This window comes from Crocodylus porosus, unplaced genomic scaffold (assembly GCF_001723895.1).
Source record: "Crocodylus porosus isolate Cpor-Errol unplaced genomic scaffold, CroPor_comp1, whole genome shotgun sequence".
Classification (NCBI taxonomy): Eukaryota; Metazoa; Chordata; order Crocodylia; family Crocodylidae; genus Crocodylus; species Crocodylus porosus.
Window position 1 is genome coordinate 177354748 of NW_017728886.1, and position 19573 is coordinate 177374320.

The 19573-nt window shown below is 42.8% G+C and overlaps 1 protein-coding gene across 5 annotated transcripts in view; it reads right to left on the reverse strand.

The window, feature by feature from the left end:
- The window catches only part of LDLRAD4 (low density lipoprotein receptor class A domain containing 4), a 391087-nt gene that overhangs the window by 20550 nt on the left and 350964 nt on the right, over positions 1 to 19573 (reverse strand). For 2 of the 5 annotated variants that reach the window (XM_019545527.1, XM_019545509.1), the window contains exon 4: positions 12637 to 12791. In XM_019545527.1, the coding sequence (XP_019401072.1) occupies positions 12637 to 12791 (155 nt within the window). Of the gene's footprint in view, positions 1 to 12636; positions 12792 to 18487; positions 18937 to 19461; positions 19536 to 19573 lie in introns of those variants that run through there. The other 3 variants (XM_019545542.1, XM_019545534.1, XM_019545517.1) reach the window with 3 other exon arrangements.

Consider the following 19573-nt stretch of genomic DNA (forward strand, 5'->3'; position numbering starts at 1 on the left):
AGAGGGATGTCGACAGCATGGAGAGGGTCCAGAGGAGGGCCACTCGCATGATCAGGGGACAGCAGGGCAGGCCCTATGAGGACAGGCTATGGGACCTGAACCTGTTCAGCCTCCAAAAGTGAAGGCTGAGGGGGGATCTAGTGGCCTGTTATAAATTAGTCAGGGGGCATCAGCAGGCACTGGGGGAGTCACTGTTCCCCCGTGCACTGCCAGGAGTGACCAGGAATAACAGTCACAAGCTGGAAGAGGGAAGGTTTAGGCTAGATATCAGGAAGCACTACTTCACGGTCAGGGCGGCTAGGATCTGGAATCAACTTCCAAGAGAAGTGGTCCTGGCTCCTACCCTGGGGGTTTTTAAGAGGAGGTTAGGTGAACATCGTGCTGGGGTTGTTTGACCCCAGTATTGTTTCCTGCCATGGCCCGGGGGCGGGAGTTGGACTACTCAGGTCCCTTCCGACCCTAGAAACCATGAAACCTTCCAGTGGATGCATTAATTGGTAACAGGAATGGGGGGGAGAAAAAGGTGTTCCTGGTCAAAGATCTCATCCCCACTCCTTGTAGCAGATGGGCTACTGGGGCTTGCCAAGCAGCATCCCTGCCACTTGGTGAATTAATGCAGCCATCCGCAAAGGATCATAATGCAGAAACCCAGCTGTCTCCCCAGTCCACTAAGGAATTCACTGTACATGTCTCAGCAGCACACATTCCTGCCACTAAACAAATTAACACTCTCCTCTCCTCCCCCCAAGTACCTTTAAGAAAAGGCATTACACATCCACCCCCATGTAAGCAAAATACTGCGCGATTGCAAGCAGCAGACATATTTGCCACTTACAAAATTAACACTCTCCCTGCTGCCTTGCTACGTTTGGCCTTGGCGCAAAAGCAGGGCTAGATCCACATTAGCCCTAGTCACCCAAACCGATCTAATGTCCCTTCCCCATAATGTACAAGTCCCTGGCATGGATCCTCGGGCATCTCAGGCACCAATCCCGATCTTTAGGTCTCTGAAATTTCTGGCATGTCCCATAATTCTGGAGACAGTACCATCATGGAATTCAGACAAGACATCGGGGATGTGGGTCATGGTCAAGACAACTTCATTTCAGTAAACTTTTAAACTGTTTCAGGCCAATTTAAACCAGTTTAACATGTTTGTATGTCTGTCCACTTCAAGTTTAAACTTTATTTAAATCATTCCAAGTATTGTGTGTGTCCATGTCGTAAGACTGTCTCCATCAATCAAAGAAAGCAGCAGCAGAATGGATAGGGAGCGAGAGATTTAAAGTGGGAGTTTAAAGCAGGAGAAGGAACCCAAGCAAAGAGGTCTTAGGCTGGAAATCCCACATTACCACAAGATCTTTCCCAGCAAAGTAACAAGGGTCCAGAGAGTCCTAGGAATCAGAGGCGGGGGTGGGGGACCAATAGGAGGCTTTAAATGCCTTTACACTAATGCTCAAAGTATGGTGAATAAGCAGGAGGAACTCACCCTCTGGATAGCTAGTACAAACCCAGACATGGTAGGGCTCACTGAAACCTGGTGGGATTCAGCCCATGCTTGGGCGGTAAACATTAGGGGCTACAGTCTATATACCAGGCAACATGGAGCCCTTGCAGGATATGCTTGGCAATCTGGTGGTTGCACCAGATGAAAAAGAAGACCTTTTTAACTGTTCTTTGCCTCCATTTTTCTCCGGGACATTTCCCCCACTGGGATTCAGGACGGACTCAGGAGACACTCCACCAGGCCTAGGGTCAAGGAGGACCGAGTTAAGGAACTTCTGGAGGGGCTGGACACGTTCAAATCAGTGGGTCCAGATGCCCTCCACCCCAGGGTGCTGAGGGAATTGGCAGGGGTCATTGAAGGGCCCCTGGCACAGCTTTATGAGCACTCATGGTGCTCTGGCCAGGTGCCAGAAAACTGGAAAGAGCCCAATGTGGTCCCCATCTTCAAAAAAAGGGAGGAGAGAGGACCCAGGCAACTATAGGTCCATTAGTCTTGCTTCAGTCCTGGGGAAGCTCTTTGAGAAAATTATCCAGGAGCACATCTGGGAGGGACCAGCAAGGGACATGATGCTCAAGGGCAACCAGCATGGGTTCATTAGGGGCAGGTCCTGTCAGACCAACCTGATAGCCTTCTACAATCAGGTCACAAAATCACTGGATGCAAGTGGTATGGTGGATGTAGTCTTTCTGGACTTCAGGAAGGCTTCTGACACCGTCTCCCATCCCATTCTCATTAAATAGCTAGGTGACTGTGGCATTGATACCTACACGGTCAGATGGGCCACAAATCGGCTAGGGGGCTGCACCCAGAGAGTGGTGGTGTATGGGTCATACTCGACCTCGAGGGATATGGGCAGTGGAGTCCCCCAAGGCTCTGTCCTTGGGCCCGTACTGTTCAATTTCTTTATTAGCGATTTTGATGAGGGGGTGAAAAGCACCCTGTTCAAATTCGCTGATGACACCAAGATTTGGGGCGAGGTGGGCAAGCTAGAAGGGAGGGACAGGATACAACTGGCCCTGGACAGGTTACAGGGGTGGGTGACTGTGAATAGGATGGGATTCAATACTAACGAGTGCAGGGTACTGCACCTGGTCAGAAAGAACCAGCAGCATACCTATAGGCTGGGGAACTCCCTTCTTGAAAGCACAGTGGCAGAAAGGGATCTTGGAGTCATTATCAGTTCTAAAATAAATATGGGCCAACAATGTGGGGGTGCGGTCAGTAAGGCTAACCGCACCTTGTCATGCATCCACAGATACATCATGAGCAGGTCCAAGGAGGTGATCCTCACCCTCTATGCAACACTGGTCAGGCCACAGTTGGAGTACTGCATCCAGTTCTGGGCGCTGCACTTCAGGAGGGATGTGGCCAGCATCGAGAGGGTCCAGAGGAGGGCCACTCGTATGATCAGGGGGCAGCAGGGCAGGCCCTACGAGGAGAGGCTACGGGACCTGAACCTGTTTAGCCTTAAGGGGATCCAGTATCTATAAACTTACCAGGGGGACCAGAGGGGAATGAGCGAGACCCTGCTCCCCCGAGCACCTCCCAGAATAACAAGGAATAACAGCCACAGGTTGATTGAGAGTAGGTTCAAGCTAGTCATCAGGAGGCACTACTTCACAGTCAGGGAAGCCAGGATCTGGAACCAGATTCCAAGGGAAGTGGTACTAGCTCCTACTTTAGGGGTCTTTAAAAGGAGGCTTGATAATTACCTAGCTGGGGTCATTTGAGCTTAAACTTACCAGGTGTCATATGAGCCCAGTATTCTCTCCTGCCCGGGGCAGGGGGTCGGACTTGATAATCTGCTCAGGTCCCTTCCGACCCTACCAACTATGAATCAATGAATGTTACTAACACGATATATTTCAAAAACACAGAGAGCCTGTTTACATTAGAGAGGCATGTTCTACATACAGACAAAAGGAAACACTGATAAATAATGTCTTTCTTACTGAAACCAAGACTACAATTTCACCCTGACTGACTCACTGCCAGTGAAATATTTGGCATGCAGTTTTTAATTGTAACATTAGGTGGCAGTGATTGGTAAGAATCAGAGCTGTGTCGCCTGACTTTTTATGACAAGCCAACACACACTGGATCTTGCCTCTCCAAAAACTACTTCTTCTTTGCAATTACAGACCAGCATGTTCCTTAATAAGCACCAACATCTTCCCTTCAGAACATAAGCAAAGTCAAACTTTGTGGAGTGTACTGCAACACAAAAACCACACATTGCATGAAAATTGTTCTTTCCCTTTTGTGAGGGCAGGGAGGCTGGCAGTGTTTTGTACAAGGACATGCAATGCTAAACAGAAATGGAACTAGAGTTGCAAGTGGAAAATTAATTAGGGAAAGAACTGCATGTATAACTTGTCTTCTGTCTGGCAGCAATAATGACTAGGACTAGGACTTAAAGCCTTTACATTTTCAACTTTGCTGTGCCTTACTATATGAGCATTAACTAATCTTCTCTTTAACCCACAAGGGAAGAGAACATCATTAGCCTCATTTTGCTTTCGGAGAATAAGTGACTTGCTCCACGTCATGCTCCTTGCACCTAGTCCTATATTCATATCTCCTGGACTATGCCACCATTATTGTAGCAGACTTCTAGCACTAACAGACAGAGCGTTCCACTAAGCGAACACATAACCTGACCTTTTCACACAAATACTACAGCTTTATATTTATTCATGTCAAAATACCACCAAGCAATTTAGCACAACTGACCATCTCTGGCGGCCTGTGCCCTCTTTCTGACAGAGGGACTGGAGGAGAAGGCACATGAAACCCAAATTCCTCTCCCCTCATGGATAGCTATGAAAGACACAACTCATGCAAGTCAAAAAGATGCAAGCGTGGCCGTGCCAGTCAGACCTTGGGTCCATCTAGCCCAACACTCTGTCTCCCAGTGGCATGTGTCAGATGCTAAGGAGGAAAGTATTTAGGCAGGGCCAATCCAGAATGACCTATCCCTTGCCCCTCCTCCTTTAAAGCTTCTACCATACATCTTGGGAGTTCTGAGTTGGAGTCTGCAGCCCTACAGTCATATTTAATTCCCACTGGTGGACCTACTTAGCATACCTTTGTCTAATCTTCTGAGTTAAACTGTCAGCTTCTGCAACATCTTGTGGCGATGAGTTCCACAAGTTAATTACAACTCCAATTCAAGCTGCAGTCTTTTTCTGCTGTACATTTTCAGCAGAAGGCACACAACCCCCCTGCAATCCCACAGTAGCCAGAGGGAGAAATCAATGCATGTCCAATCCCTTCCTGACAGCCTGGGGTTCTGCAAACTAGAAGTATGGCCCTATGCAGGAGGTTTAACAAGGAGGGCAACAAGAAGGGAATACGTTGTTACCCCATGGAAGCAGAGTTAGACTAACTTGTTTGTGCCTGGGTACTTATTCCCAGTGAGCGTCTTTTATTTCTTACATTAAAGTAATGGAAAGAGAGATAAGTAATGCTGGGCTGCCAGCGAGTAGAACTCATAATGCTAATGCAAGAAAAAGGCAATACAACTTAAAGATGATCAGCCAAAGCATGAAATCCGGGAGCTTTCATGTTCATTTTTTCTCCTTTGGGTTGTTCTCCCCACACTAGGATTGTGGTTTGTCACTTTTATCCTGGAATGGCTGTTCCAGCTCTACTCAGGAAGAGCACAGCACTTTCACAACCTCTTTCCTGGAACTGTATCTCAGTGTACCAGACAGACATTATCATTGTCTGTCCTAATGAAAGCTGACTGGCTCTAGCAGCCATGCCTCCCATGACATTTGGAAGCAGGGAGATGCTGGGGCCAATTGGTTGCAAGCGTCTTGCAGGATGCATGCCTCCTATGGTGCTCAGCAAAGAATTATTGCTGCCAGGAGAATGCCTGGGGCAGCGAAACTGTTCACTGCTCTTTCAATGCCCATTTTAGATCAGCGGTAGAGAGAGAGAGAGAAATCAGTATAGGAATGTCAAAACTCTGTTAAAGGTCCCCCCCAACCCCGAGTCTATTTTCTCACAGTGTTTTCATAGAGAACAACTTATTCCACTATAGGTCAACCATCAGGGGCCATGCTTATATTAAGTTATTGTCCCTTCAAATAGGAAAGTACGGCAACCACCCAGCTCCATTGTCTCTTGTTACATTCCCATGGAACCTTTCTGTTTTACTAATAACTACTGCCATTTCAATTGTCACAGGACACAAAACACAACACGAGGCTCCAAAAGAGTCTAAGAGAAAGAACACTGTTAATGTACTGCCTCTGTTCCTTTAAGGCCATCAGACAAGAGAATCATCAGGACTGCTGGTAGACCCCGTCCCTAGCACAGGAGAGATTACAGAGTGCCTTTCCCCTCCACTGCCCTGATCTTCCTTGCTTGCCTTTAGTTGAGAAGTCAAACAATGCTTATCCCGCTATGGACTGACTACCAGGAGGAAACACTAAATATTTTCTTAATCCCAGGGTCCACATAATTAAGGCTTGTAGTTGCCTGTTTTAGGTTCCCCTATAACAAAGTCAGTCATGTCAAAGGACCTACTAACAACATGGTAGTTAGGTGGATCCTACAGCACAGGTGGGCCAAGATGCGAGTCCCTGTAAAGACTTGGATATTTTCACTACTACTGAAGGGTCATGGTTAAGTAATATCTATATAGACAAAAAGAACTGGTTTTTCCATGCTGGTGGACAGCAGAATTTGTTACCTAGTGTAGGTGGAACCTTAAGCATATATATGCCTGAAACAAATTCCAACGTTTGCTGGTGCTCAGAAAATGGCCCTTTCTTTCTGACCTTCTGTGTATGCTCTTAATGGATCTGAAGTCTTAAACACACTAAATCAAGGTAATTCAAAATAAAGGAGAGTGAAGGAAAAGCCATAAAAAGTTAAGGCTATAAAGATGGAAGGGAGAAAGGGAAAAAAGAAAGAAAGGGGGGACCACTGATGGTTGCACAAAAAAACAAAAACAAAAAACCACACATTTACACAGAATCATGGGAGAGACATCATGAGTTCTCACAGCACGTTTGATAGAGAGCAACTGCCACTTCCCAGGACTGCTCTCTTTTTTTGCCCACTGAAAAGTTGGCATGGCTCCACTGTGAAAGCACTTGGTTTTACTGCAAGTTTTATGAAATTTGGTAGATAAGGTTCTTTGCAAAGAACCTTGTCTGCCTATGTCCTTAGACCAACACAGCTACAACCTACACCCCTGTAACATGGAACGTGGTAGTAATTTAATGTCCCAGCTGCTAGAATTAAAATAATATATTAAAAGTTCACCTTTAATTTCTTTAATTTTAAAATAAAACTTCTAGCCCTCACAGCTCTGAAGGAATTCTTTACCATGTGAATAAAGTGTACCACGTTGATGGCTCAGAAACTAGGAAACAAAGCAAAGAACCTGGACGTTTTTTTTATCTCATTATTTTTGGAGTCTGGCTCCTGATTTTTGAATGCCTGAGAGTGCCAATACCCTGGGAGGAACAGAGTTCAACTACTCACTCCCATAACGTTTTCTGGAAAGGCCAGCATATAAAACATCAACTACTTCAGCATTTAGCCTCTGTGGTACCAGAAACCTGTGTGATCCAGCTATAGTTCAGTCATTAGGATGAATGATTAAATCAGAAAAAGACTGGTTACGACAAGAGAAGCAAAGCTGAGTATTAGAGACATGAAAGAGACTACCCAGGTGCTCAACATACATACTTCAAAGAAAAAACACAGGGCTATATACTCCCAATCAGTGAAGTTAGAAGAATACAGCCAACTGCAGAAATTGGCCAATGTCAACTGAAACAGAAAAATGGACCAACAGTTGCATACATATATTTCTAAAAATAATTTCCTCTAAAAATATTGCTGAACTGTCATTCTTTTTAGCCACTTCAGCTTCAACCAGAGCAAAGGCTTGAGTCAGAATAATGGGCATTTTCTTTGGGCATTTATACACAGAACGCATTCAAAAATCTGTTTTCGGAAGTGGTACACTTTAGCAGCTGTTCTCATGACAGAGAATGCAGTTATCAGTGCCAATTAAAAAAGAAAACAAAGCCAGGAAAACACAAAGATGCTGCCAGGTTAAAAATCTTAACGGAGATTTTTTTTTAAATCCTAATTTGCATTTGACTACTTTTACTTTGTTTATACACTGGTGTAAATTGCCCTGTAAAAACCTATAATAATTATACGCTAGTTTAAGTTATACTGGTTTAGATATACCTGATGTGTGTCTGCATTTCTAGCCTATTTCACTGACTGATAGGGTAGCCATTTGCTCAAGCTGTTTCCTGTTCCTTGCCATCAAGCAACACGGTGCTGCTTTTAGGCACTGTCCTGCTCCAGCTCCCTGGGTAATTAACATCAGTGTGTAAAAGTGGTGTAAATTTCACTGGCATGAACACGCTGGTATCTGCACCACTGGACAATGAAACTATACTCGTCATTTTCAGTTTTGATTCACACATCAGTTTGTTTTACTTTCTGATTCTCAGACACCAGTGCAGCACTTTCTTGTACGGATTGTTAACACTGCAAGGGAACATTTATTATTTTTAACAATCTATTTCTACTGAAAATTATTTCTAGTTTCATAGACAAAGTAAAGCCAAACACATTGCTAGTATCTTACAGGACCAGGTTTGTGTCTGATCCAGAGTCTATTCAAAGTGAGTGGGAGACATTTCACTGACCCAAAGGACTTAGACACCATAACAGCAGAACCAAATTCTGTACCTCCTAAAAAATGGCAAAAGCTTCTGAATAGTTTTTGGCTGAATAAAAAGTTAACTAAAGAAGAGGTTTCTTTTAAAAACCACCAACTGTTGCTTTTCAAGATATGTACCCTGGACCTTCATTATATTTATTTAAATACTGGGCTCTCCAACTTATAAGCTTCCAAGGGGTCACATGTGATGCAGGCCACACCAGGTACATCGTGTGAACCTCCCCCTCCTCACCCACTGTTGCACTGTGCTCCCACCCCCACATCTACACTGCATGGGCATGCAACCAGATCTCTCCCTGCTACAGTGTGCACCTGTACCTGTGCCTCACCTCCCCCACCACTGCTGCACCACGTGGGCATGATCTCCCAACCTTGCACAGCCCCAATTTCCCCCATGCCTCTCCAGGTGCAGCCTCAAACTCACCCTCAGCTCCCACACTGCCTGACCCCCTACAGCAGAGGCATGAAGCAACAGCTGGAGAAGAGAGAGAGGAACCTTGAGACTACAGCTGTTATTGCAGCCCTGGTGATCAGTGGGAGCAGCTGCTGGGTGAGAGCCAGAGGGCCAAATGTTAACCCCTTATGGGATGCATGGGGCCACAGACCACCATTTAAAAGGATGCTAATCCATCTGAAATACAGTCAGCATTTTCAAAATAAGCTGAAAGTAGTTTGGGATTCTAAACTGCTCCTGGGTCCACATTGCCAAGACATGTTTTCTTGTTTAGAAAAGGTATTTTTCGCTCCATGGTTTCCATGACAACAGCCCACTCAAACAACAGGAGATACCAACTACTCTATAAGGAAAACACTGAAACAGATTACTTCACGAATTTGACAGCACTTCTTATTTAAAAATACGTTCTTTTTTCTTTTTTCTCTTCTAGTTATCTAAGGGGCTGGTTTTAGCAAAACAGTTTCAAACAGAATTACAATCCTTAAGTTTCCATGTCCATTTCAAAGAAATATTCAAATTAATCTAAACATTTTTCCCAGAAGCAAAAAGTATGTTAAGTTTTCAGAGCTCTAGTTTAATTTTAACCCAATCAGAATTCAATATTGCAGTTACTAGAATGACAAAAAACAGTTTACAGCATATATTCTTACTAAGAGAGTTTATCTCCTGACAGCTCTTCTTAGATGTTAGAGCAAAGCATGAATTTCCCCCAGATGGTACCAGTACCAGTGGCATACCGTGGGTCTCCAGTGCCCAGGGGCAAATACTTGCATTTACACCCCACCATCCCACCCCAACTCCCAGAGACAACCACCGAGCTCGGTGGTGATCCACCAGCAGCTGATCACTGAACCCAGAAATGCTGGTGGTGAAACCAGAAGTGCCACTGGGGACCAAGCCCAGCCAGTGCTCCCCACCAGGCCAGCACCTGGGGGCATGGCCTGCTGTCCCCCCCGTCAGTACACCACTGACCAAAACGTGGGTCTTTGGAAAGGGTGCTTTGGAAAAGAGAGCTTTGGGAACACTAGGTCTGCCTCCTTTTACACTGTCTCTCCGGATGAAGTTGTCACTGAAACCTGCAATGCGATGCTGCAATGTGACTAGCAGTGAGCTGGCATGGAATATATCTTGAGATGCCTATAGCATTCTGCTGCTTAACATATATGGTACAAGAAAATCGCATGAAAAACCAGAAGTCTTCTGCACAAAATGAAAAGGGGCTTTACAAGCGTCTTTGCCCATTTTTTGAATGACAACATGAGTAAAGCCAACTCATAAAGCATTGAGTTAATGATTTGTGTTGCTAGTCTGATAGGTTTAAAATTTAGTCTTTATTAATATACAAATGCAAATGACTACACAAGTTGGCATAGTGGCTCACTAGCACTGTAGGGACAGTTAGAGATTGGGAGTGAGATAAGCACTGTATCAAATCCTAACTAGTATCCTTTTAGTTCTGTAAGTAGTCGAGTCACTTACAAATATGGCTTTTAGATCATAAAAGAAATACACCAGAAGCACATATTCTTGGGTGCTTTAGGGAAATAATATAGAGATAACACAGGCAGGCCTCTGATGCTGCTCAATCTAGCCCAGTGCAGTAGGTGTCACAAAGTCATAAGTATCTGGTGTGTGTTTAATAGCATGCAAAATAATGCAGTAGTTTCAACCACTTCCTTTAAATTTAGATCTCTGTATCACAAAAGCTATGGCTTCTGAAGACATCTTTATTGTCCCTCCAAATCTGTACGTCTATGAGAACACCATGGGGATTTCCCAGATTCACTCCTTCCCACTCCCTCTCCCACTCTGTATCCTGGCTACCATTCTACTAGTCTGCTCAGCTAAAAGATAAGAGAACTGAGAGGGCTCAAGGCACAAGCTCTATTCTCCTCAGCAGAGCTAATTAAAGACAGTCAAAAGTTAGGGACAGAAGTTACACATAAACCGACTTACATGATCAGATATTGGTTTAACCCTGTAACAGAACAGAAGCTCAGTGCACATAAACCAGTTTCCAAATGGCTGTAACTTGTTTAAGATAAATCTGGTTGAATGTAGTACCAGACTCGCAGAGACTGGTGAAGGGCAACTAGGCCTGAAAGCTTAAGAACTTTTTTCCAACTACTCAGTCAGTCTAATAAAAGATATCACATCTACCCAAAGAATGTCGCCTGCCTGTATCAGACTTAACTGAGTTGGGTCAAACCAGTTTATGAAACTTCTGTCCCAGACCCCTTCCTGGTTCAAGTTTAGAGTCCCCCAGAATCCCAGCATGCTTTCCAGCCCTGGGCTGGGGTGCTGTATGGTCCATCAGAGAAGGGTTGGGGGGTGAGGGGAGGCAGAGACTGCCCCTCCCCATCCCACCAGCAAACCCTGTCTGGAGTCTGGGGCCAAGTTTAATCCCCTCCCTAGTTCCCCTCTCCCCCCCAAGTACAGAGCTGCCCTGTTAAACTTACTGAAAGTTACTGCTGGCTGCAACTGTAGACTACAACTCCCAGAGGCACCTGGAAGCAGGAAGAAGAAGCGATGAGCAAGCCTGCAGACTCCTGATTCTGTGATGCTGGACTGCAAATCCGAGAGACAGGAAGAGGAAGTGCTACAGAGCTGTGCTCTAGTGCCCCCTGGCTTGTGGCCTGAGCCGCTACAGACATGTGGCTGCATTTCCTGAATCAATGGTAAATGTTTGTCCCATTGTTTCTCAGTTTAATCTTTGCAGCTTAGACTAACCTGCAAAGACTGAATCAATTCAGCCTCAGGCTTTTTGACTGTCTGTACTTAGCCAAAAAGCCCAAGGCTTAATCAATTCAATTGTCGCAGGTTACTCTAAGCCACGTAAATTAAACCGGTAACACCAAAGGAACAGACATTCATTTTTTATTCTGAAAATGTGGCCACATGCCTGCAGTGGCCCAGGCCAGAAGCCAGGGGGCGGGAGAGCACGCATCCCTGCTCAGCTGGAGCAGACAGCCTGAATCTGGAGGGAAACTGGGACAAAAGTTCAATAAATCAATTTAACCTAAATCAGTCGAGTCTGATATTACATCCATCCAGGTTTATATTAAACTGGTTTTGGCCATTTTAAAAGCTGTTTATGTACACTGAAGTTCTGTTGTATTACAGATTTGAACCAGTTTCCAATCACTTTTACCGGTTTGTGTGTAATTTGTCCCTAGCCCAGAAGTGCTGGCAAAGAAGGCACACACTATGGGCCTGGGGCTGTATACACTATGGTCAAGCTCTTGGCATAGAATTCTGTCCCCTTTGAAGTCAACAGGAGTTTTAGCCCAACGAAGGCAGTTGCCAGACTCCACTCTGTGGCAATACCAGGGGCCAAACTGCAGTACCTCAGAACTCTCAGTGATGTTGCAGTCCTGATAGTTCTTCTGTTGTACTTGTTTTAGCTAAAAAGAGAAAATGTCAAATTTTCTAAGGTTGGAACGCCTTCTATAAGGCAATTTTTTAAACTAAAAATCTTAAAAGGAACCAAATCAAAACAAATAACTCCATGGTGCTGTTAAAACAATAAAGGAAGCTACAGCAGCATCTTCCTCCACTCCTCACATATTATGTGGTCTGCATCTCCACTTCTTCATTTAAAACTGCAATAGCAGCAGTATCAGGGTTTCACATTCTGACACCCCCAGACAGAAGGCAAAGTGTGAAAAAGCCGTTACATAAAACAGGGGAAGGACTAAAAATAACAGTGCAGTGAAATTTTAAAATTGCATTGGGGTTTTTTTGTTTTGTTTGGTTGGTTGGGGGGGATGTTCACCAATACACAAAACAGCAAAAGCAAACCGCCCTACAGAGAACATTAAAACTGATGCCAAGAGTTTTCTGCATGGCTGCTTATAATCAGAACTTCGTGACACATTTTTAGGCCCTGAAATAGACCAGTGTATATGAGGAGGAGGAAAATTGTATGAAGGGGCTTACACTCACCGGCTGCAAAGTTTCTTCCTGCCTCCTGCTTTGGCTCTGTCGATTGATGAAGGAGCGTGTCGAGAGTTTGTAATGGTTCAACAAGCAGATGATCACTACTACCATAACAGTTATCACCACAATTATAATGATTATCTGAACGAACTCCAGTTCAGCTGAAACAAGGAAAGGGAGAAAAGCTATCAGCCTCCACATAGGATATTCTTCTTCAGATATAATACTCTGCAAACAGCGTCTCAAAAAAAAAAAAAAAAAAAACTGATTCAAGACATTTATTGATGTCCATGTTAGTATGAATTAATGCTCCAAGAAATGTACATCCAAGTAACAATGAAGAAAGCACACTTGGCTATCAATCAATTCAAAGTCTGGGCTCCTGGGGAGTTGCAAATCAAATGTCAAAAGATTTTATGTTGGTCTCAGTGCTCATGTGGGGAAGAAGCAGGAATGGTCCTTTGGATAGCACAACTCCATTGAAAAGAGAAAGACCTCATATTGCAGTAATCCCCAGAACAGGTAAGGATCTATCTACTTGTGCCTCATACAGACCTATATTTTTACTGAGCCAAGACACAAAGACTTCTGCATCAGTTATAGCAAATAGATTTTAAAAAAATACTCCCTAAATATATAAAGATAGACAAAACAAGGTCCATTAGAAATAAGCAGTTGAGTGACAGATAACACAGAGTATTAGATCCGATTTTTCATGCAGAATTCACTAAGGAACACCACCTCTTTTTATCACTGGATACTGAAAAAACTTTAGATTGAATCCAGTGGCAGTTTTTACAAACATTAAATGCTTTTGGACTAGGACCAATATTTTGAAACTGGTATCAGCTCTACACTCTAATCCTTATGCAGCCATAAGAATAAGGACACTTACAAGAAAAAAAAATCCTTTTTAAAGAAGTACACCTCAAGGTTGCCCATTATCACCCCTCCTTTTTGTAATGGAGCCATTTGTCCAGTCAATCAGAAATAACCTGAATCTACAGGATTGTATGCTGATGATGTTATTATGATTTTCATTACAAAACTAACTAATGCAGTCTGAACTACAATAAAACATTGCAAAGTTTCAGGTTTTAAAATTCACTATAAAATATAAGATCTCCTAGACATTGGTGCAGGACCACACACACAAAGAGATAAGCTACAACTATAAATACAAGTGGGTAACTATTTCATTAAAATACTGGCTGAAATACTAAAAAACAGCAGGTATTGTACACCTCCAATTACACTTCTTTGATTGAAAGCATCAAAATAGACTTAAATTTGGTTTAAAAAAATGAAATTTCATGGTTGGGAACTGCAACAGTTAAAAATGAATAGCCTAGCTTAAATTAATTTTCTATTCCAAACTCTACCTGCTATAGTACCAACACATCTTTCAGATGGGTGGTAGACTATGATATATAATTTACTGGGGAAATAAGCAGCTTAGATTTAAAAAAAAAAAAAAAAAAAAGCATCCTGCAACGTCCTCAGAAAAAGCAGGAGATAGATACTTCCAAACATTAAATATTAAGCCAGCCAACTTAGAAATGTAGTGCACTCGATAACACCAATTCAAAGGAAGCTCCAGGTAAAGATAGGACAAACATTGTCCAGATATCAAACTTAATATATTACCATGGCTAAAGAAATCTTCAAAGCCAAATTTTACTTATGTATCACCCCTTCTTTAGAACAACAATGGAAACCTGGGGATAACACATACAAGAAATTAAGCTTGTATCCATCACCGTTAGCACCTATACATAATAATATTGAATTTAATCCTAATAATTTATTAGGCAGCTTTAATAACTGGGACAAATGAGTATCATAAGTTTGGGAAATTATTCAAAAAGCATATATTTAGATCATTTAAAGAAACGCAACCTATGCTAGGTGATATTAAAATCCCGTCTTTCCAATACTTACAGGTGAGCTACTTTTGAACACATTCCCCAAGAAAAGTAAATCTCAGTAAAAATTTGACAGAATTTGAGAAAATATTGGTCACACCTATGAAATTCACAGGCCTACTGTCTGTGTTGTACAAATCAATTTTAAATAGCCACATAGAAGAAGAAAGCATTGTTTATAATAAGGTGAACTAATCAGTGATTAGTACTAAAGAATAGGAGACCATATAGTACAATGGTCCTCACATATCCATCCACATGACAATAAAATAAAATTACTTTAAAATCCTGTATTGATGGTAAACTCATTCCACCTAAAATTAAGCATACTGTATCTATGGTATAGAAACAAGGAAATGTTGGAGAAAGTGCAGTCAGTTGGAAGGATTCTACCACATGGGGTGGATGTGTCCTAGAAACAACCAGCTCTGCAAGAAGGCTGGCGATACAGTTAGGGAAATATCAGGATGCCAGCTATCATATAACCCCTTAGTGTTCTTGCTGAACCTTCCTGAGAACTCTGCAACATACAGAAGTCATGAAGAACTGATCACCCATCTGCCAATGGCTGCAAGCATTATAACTACAAAGGCTGGAAGAGAACTGACGCTCCCAAAAATCACTGAATGGTTTCAAAAGTTTTGGGAACAGGAGAGGGAAAACAGATGCTTACTTAGAAATTTGGTGAAAAATCCTGTAATTTGCTAAAAACACTTTCTGGTTTGGAGGGAGGAGATTCTTCAGAAACTTTTTTGAATGCTGAAGGAAAGTGCAAGATCTGAGAGGTAATACTAAACAAGAAGTTTGGAATAAATTTCAAATTTAAAAGCTGAGATGAGCGGAAGATAGTAAGATTTCTATTATGCCGAATACTGAGGAAAAAGAGGGAGTTTATTATATGGAAATGATAAAACACAAAAGCTCATCATCAGCTAAAACAAACTGTCAAGGACTGAAGAGAAAAAGGGCATTGCAGACACTGACTTGGGTTAAGGGAGCACTGCTGATGGAAGACAAATATCTGTATATATATTTTAGGGGACTGAATGTATCTTTACGTGTTATGTGCGCCTTTTGATAAGTTTAATTTGTTAATAAGTTTTTTAAAAAAAAATGAGTCTATTAACCCTCTGCAACCCTCAGGGCTTCAACAGTTTTACAGCTGATGTCAAAGACAGAGGAGTCAGGAATTTTATTTCTTGTAGCTAAATCATGATGATAACCTGCTGGTGAGAGGACATTCCTAGCAGAAAGTGGGGGCCTTGGGGAAATCTTGTCTTTAATTCACATTGTTAACCCAAAGGAAAAACTAAAGCCTGATTTATCTTCACTAGCATTACATCCACCTGAATTTAAGTTTATTCAAATTAGGAACAAAGGGATTTTTATTCCCTAGCATAGACATTGCCTGGCAGGAAAATATGCAAATAATGAAAATAATGATATTGTTCATACCTCTATAATTAGAATAAGACAGACCGCCACCTGGTTTAAACCTTTTTTATACGATTCCCTTACATCTAAAAGGCTTATCCCAAATTAATGCATATTCCAAAGCGGCTAAGAATGAAACCAGGCGCACACATGTGTCAAGAAGGGTTCTTACGTACAAAGCAAACTTAAAAAGCCTGATGGTTTTGAACCAAATGTTAGCTCAGTCTCATCATGCAACTCCACTGGCTTTACTAGAGAAGCATAATACCTGAGGGAAGAATTTCCCCTTAGGAATTATGCACTTTACTGACATTTCTATGGAAACTGCCGCTCACAAAGCACGCTCTAGTCTTGAGAGGTAATGTCTAGTCTAAGGAAGCACATCTTTGGCTGCTGTTCAAGTAAACTAGGACAAACAGCAATGGGTACTTGGCTGGGTACTTCTAAATATGGATACCACATATTTAAAACAGGTTCCCAGTTTCAAACATCTTAGCCAAATGGATAAAAAAAAAAGTTACCGAAGTTAAACACCACAAAGTAAAAACACTTCCAGATAATAAGACTTTTCATCATCATCTTTTTTTTAAAGCATCTTCAATCACTGCAGGTTAAAAACAACCATACATCAAGGTGATTTTTAAGTTGAGCTAAAGAAGCTTTGGCCACTCATTCTTCCAAGTGTCCTGTACTAAAAGCGAAAACAAATCTTCTAGATTGCAAAAGTCTGAAGTCTCTCCCAAACAAAACTTTAGGAACCATAACGTAATGCCAGCGGACTGGGCCACAGTAATACCAGCTCTCTGCCGGTGCTACAATATTACTTGTCAGAAATTATCAGTGAACAAGGGCACAGAAACAAGTCAAATTATTTAATTCCATTGCTAATCACAGCTGGTGAAACTGAAAGTATTCAAAACCTAGGAGGGATCAAAGTCTGTTTTAGCAAAGCAACTGTGCCTTTATGTAACTTTTTATTTTCTGTTCGGAACAGTCCACTCATTACCAAGACAAGACTATTGACACCTACAAATACTTTCATTATTCAGTAGTTTACACCCTTCCACTGTTTTTGCTATGAACCCTATATAAAACCATCAATCTGTCAGTTTTCCCTCAGGTCATTACTAGCTAACGATGTCAGCACTTAAACACTGAAAAGCTAAGGAAAAAAGTCAGAGAGTTTTACGGAAAATTCAAAGTCAAATTTCCATATGTCACAAGTGCAAGTCACACACTTGACAAAGACGATGGTTTCTACTGTACAGAACATGACTGCCCAACATTTAGGTGCCACTATGCATACAGCTTTTTTTTATCCCCCTTTCTGTCCACATAATATTTTATTACTGTGGCAATTGAGAGGCTGTTGCTAAAGGGCAACATGCAAAACAAGTAATGTTGATTTAGGCTTTCCTAGAATGCAGAGAGCACTGGAATGACATGTTACTTCTATATCTGCCAAGGGCAGTCTTCTAAATTTATCAAGGGCCCAGCATTTCTATGAAGGGGCAGTACCTCCTCTCTGTGAATCAATGTTTTGGGAATAGGGAGTATTTGAGATCTCTGTCAATGGAAAAATAATTTGAAAATATACTATCAGAATATGCTCCAGTGATAAAAACACAGGGTAACCTAAGAGCATGCACATGCAGAGTCCTTCAAAATTCAGTTTCCAAAATGCAAAAATAAAGACACAAAAGAACAAATATCTCCACTGGACGTTTAAAAGCATTTTCTCTTCCTGTTCTTGTACCACCTCCCATCCCCAGCCTCTCCAAGTAGTTATTAGAGTACCAGAGATGAGAATGACAATAGAAGAAGCTGCCTATCTTTATTGACAAAACTCAAGGAAATTCATGCAATTTCTGCTGTAAGCTTGCACACACTGAGTCACAATTTTCCCTGGTGCATTCAGTTCCACAGTCAAGTGAACAGATGTATGTGAAAGGCATCTCTGCTCTGCCCACAACCACCCACAAGTACTTATTTTGTTATGGCTTTTTTCCACAGATTTGAATGGGGAAAATTCTGTGTATATACCTACACGCACATCTATACCCCACTAAGGGAAAGACTCGGTCACACAATTTTTCCAGTTTTGCTTTTCAAACTCACAAGTATACAGAAATTTAAAATATATATATTTGCAAAAAATCTAATTGGTCTAATAAAAGATGTCACCTCTACCACAAGTCCCGATTCCTTACAGCATAAGGGACTTTTGCAGAGCAAACATCTTCACAGGAGAATAAGGACAGAGGACAGAATGTCTAATCCACCTGTATTCACATGGGTGGAAATGTCTGGACCGTTAAGTTTTACAAATTGCTACGTGCATATATTAATCTCTTTTGTCTTTACACAGCTCTGTTAATCAGAGCAGCTCTATTGCAACTTGCCTCTCCCTCTCTCTGATCAGAACTCAAGGGAGCAAACTTCCAACAATCTGCCTCATGCAAATATAACACACAAAAAAAGAAGCAAAACAGGAGTACCTCTTTCCAACAACAGGTCTTTTAACTGAGCATCCTTCACCGATGTACTGTTAAGCTGTTCACTGGACATAATCGTGTCCTCTGGATTCAAGCCTCTCTGTGAACCCCCCCCAGGCACCCACTGCATCACCAGCCGGCCTCAGGTTCCTTGTAGCCAGGCAGCATTCTCAGAGTTTCAGTTACCGCCAGCTTGTTTTCTGTCTCTCTCTTTCTCTCTCTCTCTCTCACACATATCAGCCGGGCCCAACCCAAGTGCTAGACAAAATCCTGCGGCTCAGACCGCAGACTGTGGCTGCCAATTATCAACTGCCATCAGCAGACGGCAACTTGTAATGTAGCAGGAACCTGGGAGTGTCAGAGACAGCCCCGGGCTTCAGATCTTTGGGGCAGCTGGGACAGACTTGGCCTCTATTTAAGCCCAACCATGCACGCACACGCACACACACACACGTGCGCACACAGAAATAGACTCACTGCATGTGGGGACCCATGCCCAACCGTACACATGCACACATACATACATATACGTGGACTCACTGCATGTGGGCACGCATGCCCAACCATACACATGCACACATATATGGACTCACTGCATATGGGCACATATGCCCAACCGTACGCACGCACACATACATGCACATATACATCTAAATGGACTCACTGCATGTGGGCACACATGTCCAGCCACACGCATGCACTCACTGCATGTGGAGGAGGCGGATGCTTTGCGCTCTCGCTAATGTTTAGACTGGAGCAAAGCAAAGCAAAAGGAAAAAGATAACAAGAAGAAAAAGATAAGCAGCAGCAGCCAGAGGAGGAAAAAAGGGGGGTGGAAAAAAAAAATCACCTGCAAAAATCCAGCAGGTTTCTTTCTCTCTGCTCCCTGCTAGAAGCCTTTAAGTATGCCTGGCTGGAGGAGAAGTGGATAGAGAGAAAGAGAGAGAGGGAAGGCAAGAGAAAGCTGTAAACCTTACCAGCGCCGCGCACCTACAGCAGCTCCCTCCACCGCGCTGCTTTGCTCTTAAAGCGGCGCCGCTCGCCCGGCTCTCCCGGCGCTTCCGCCCTGCGGCGCCGGCCCCGCGCGCG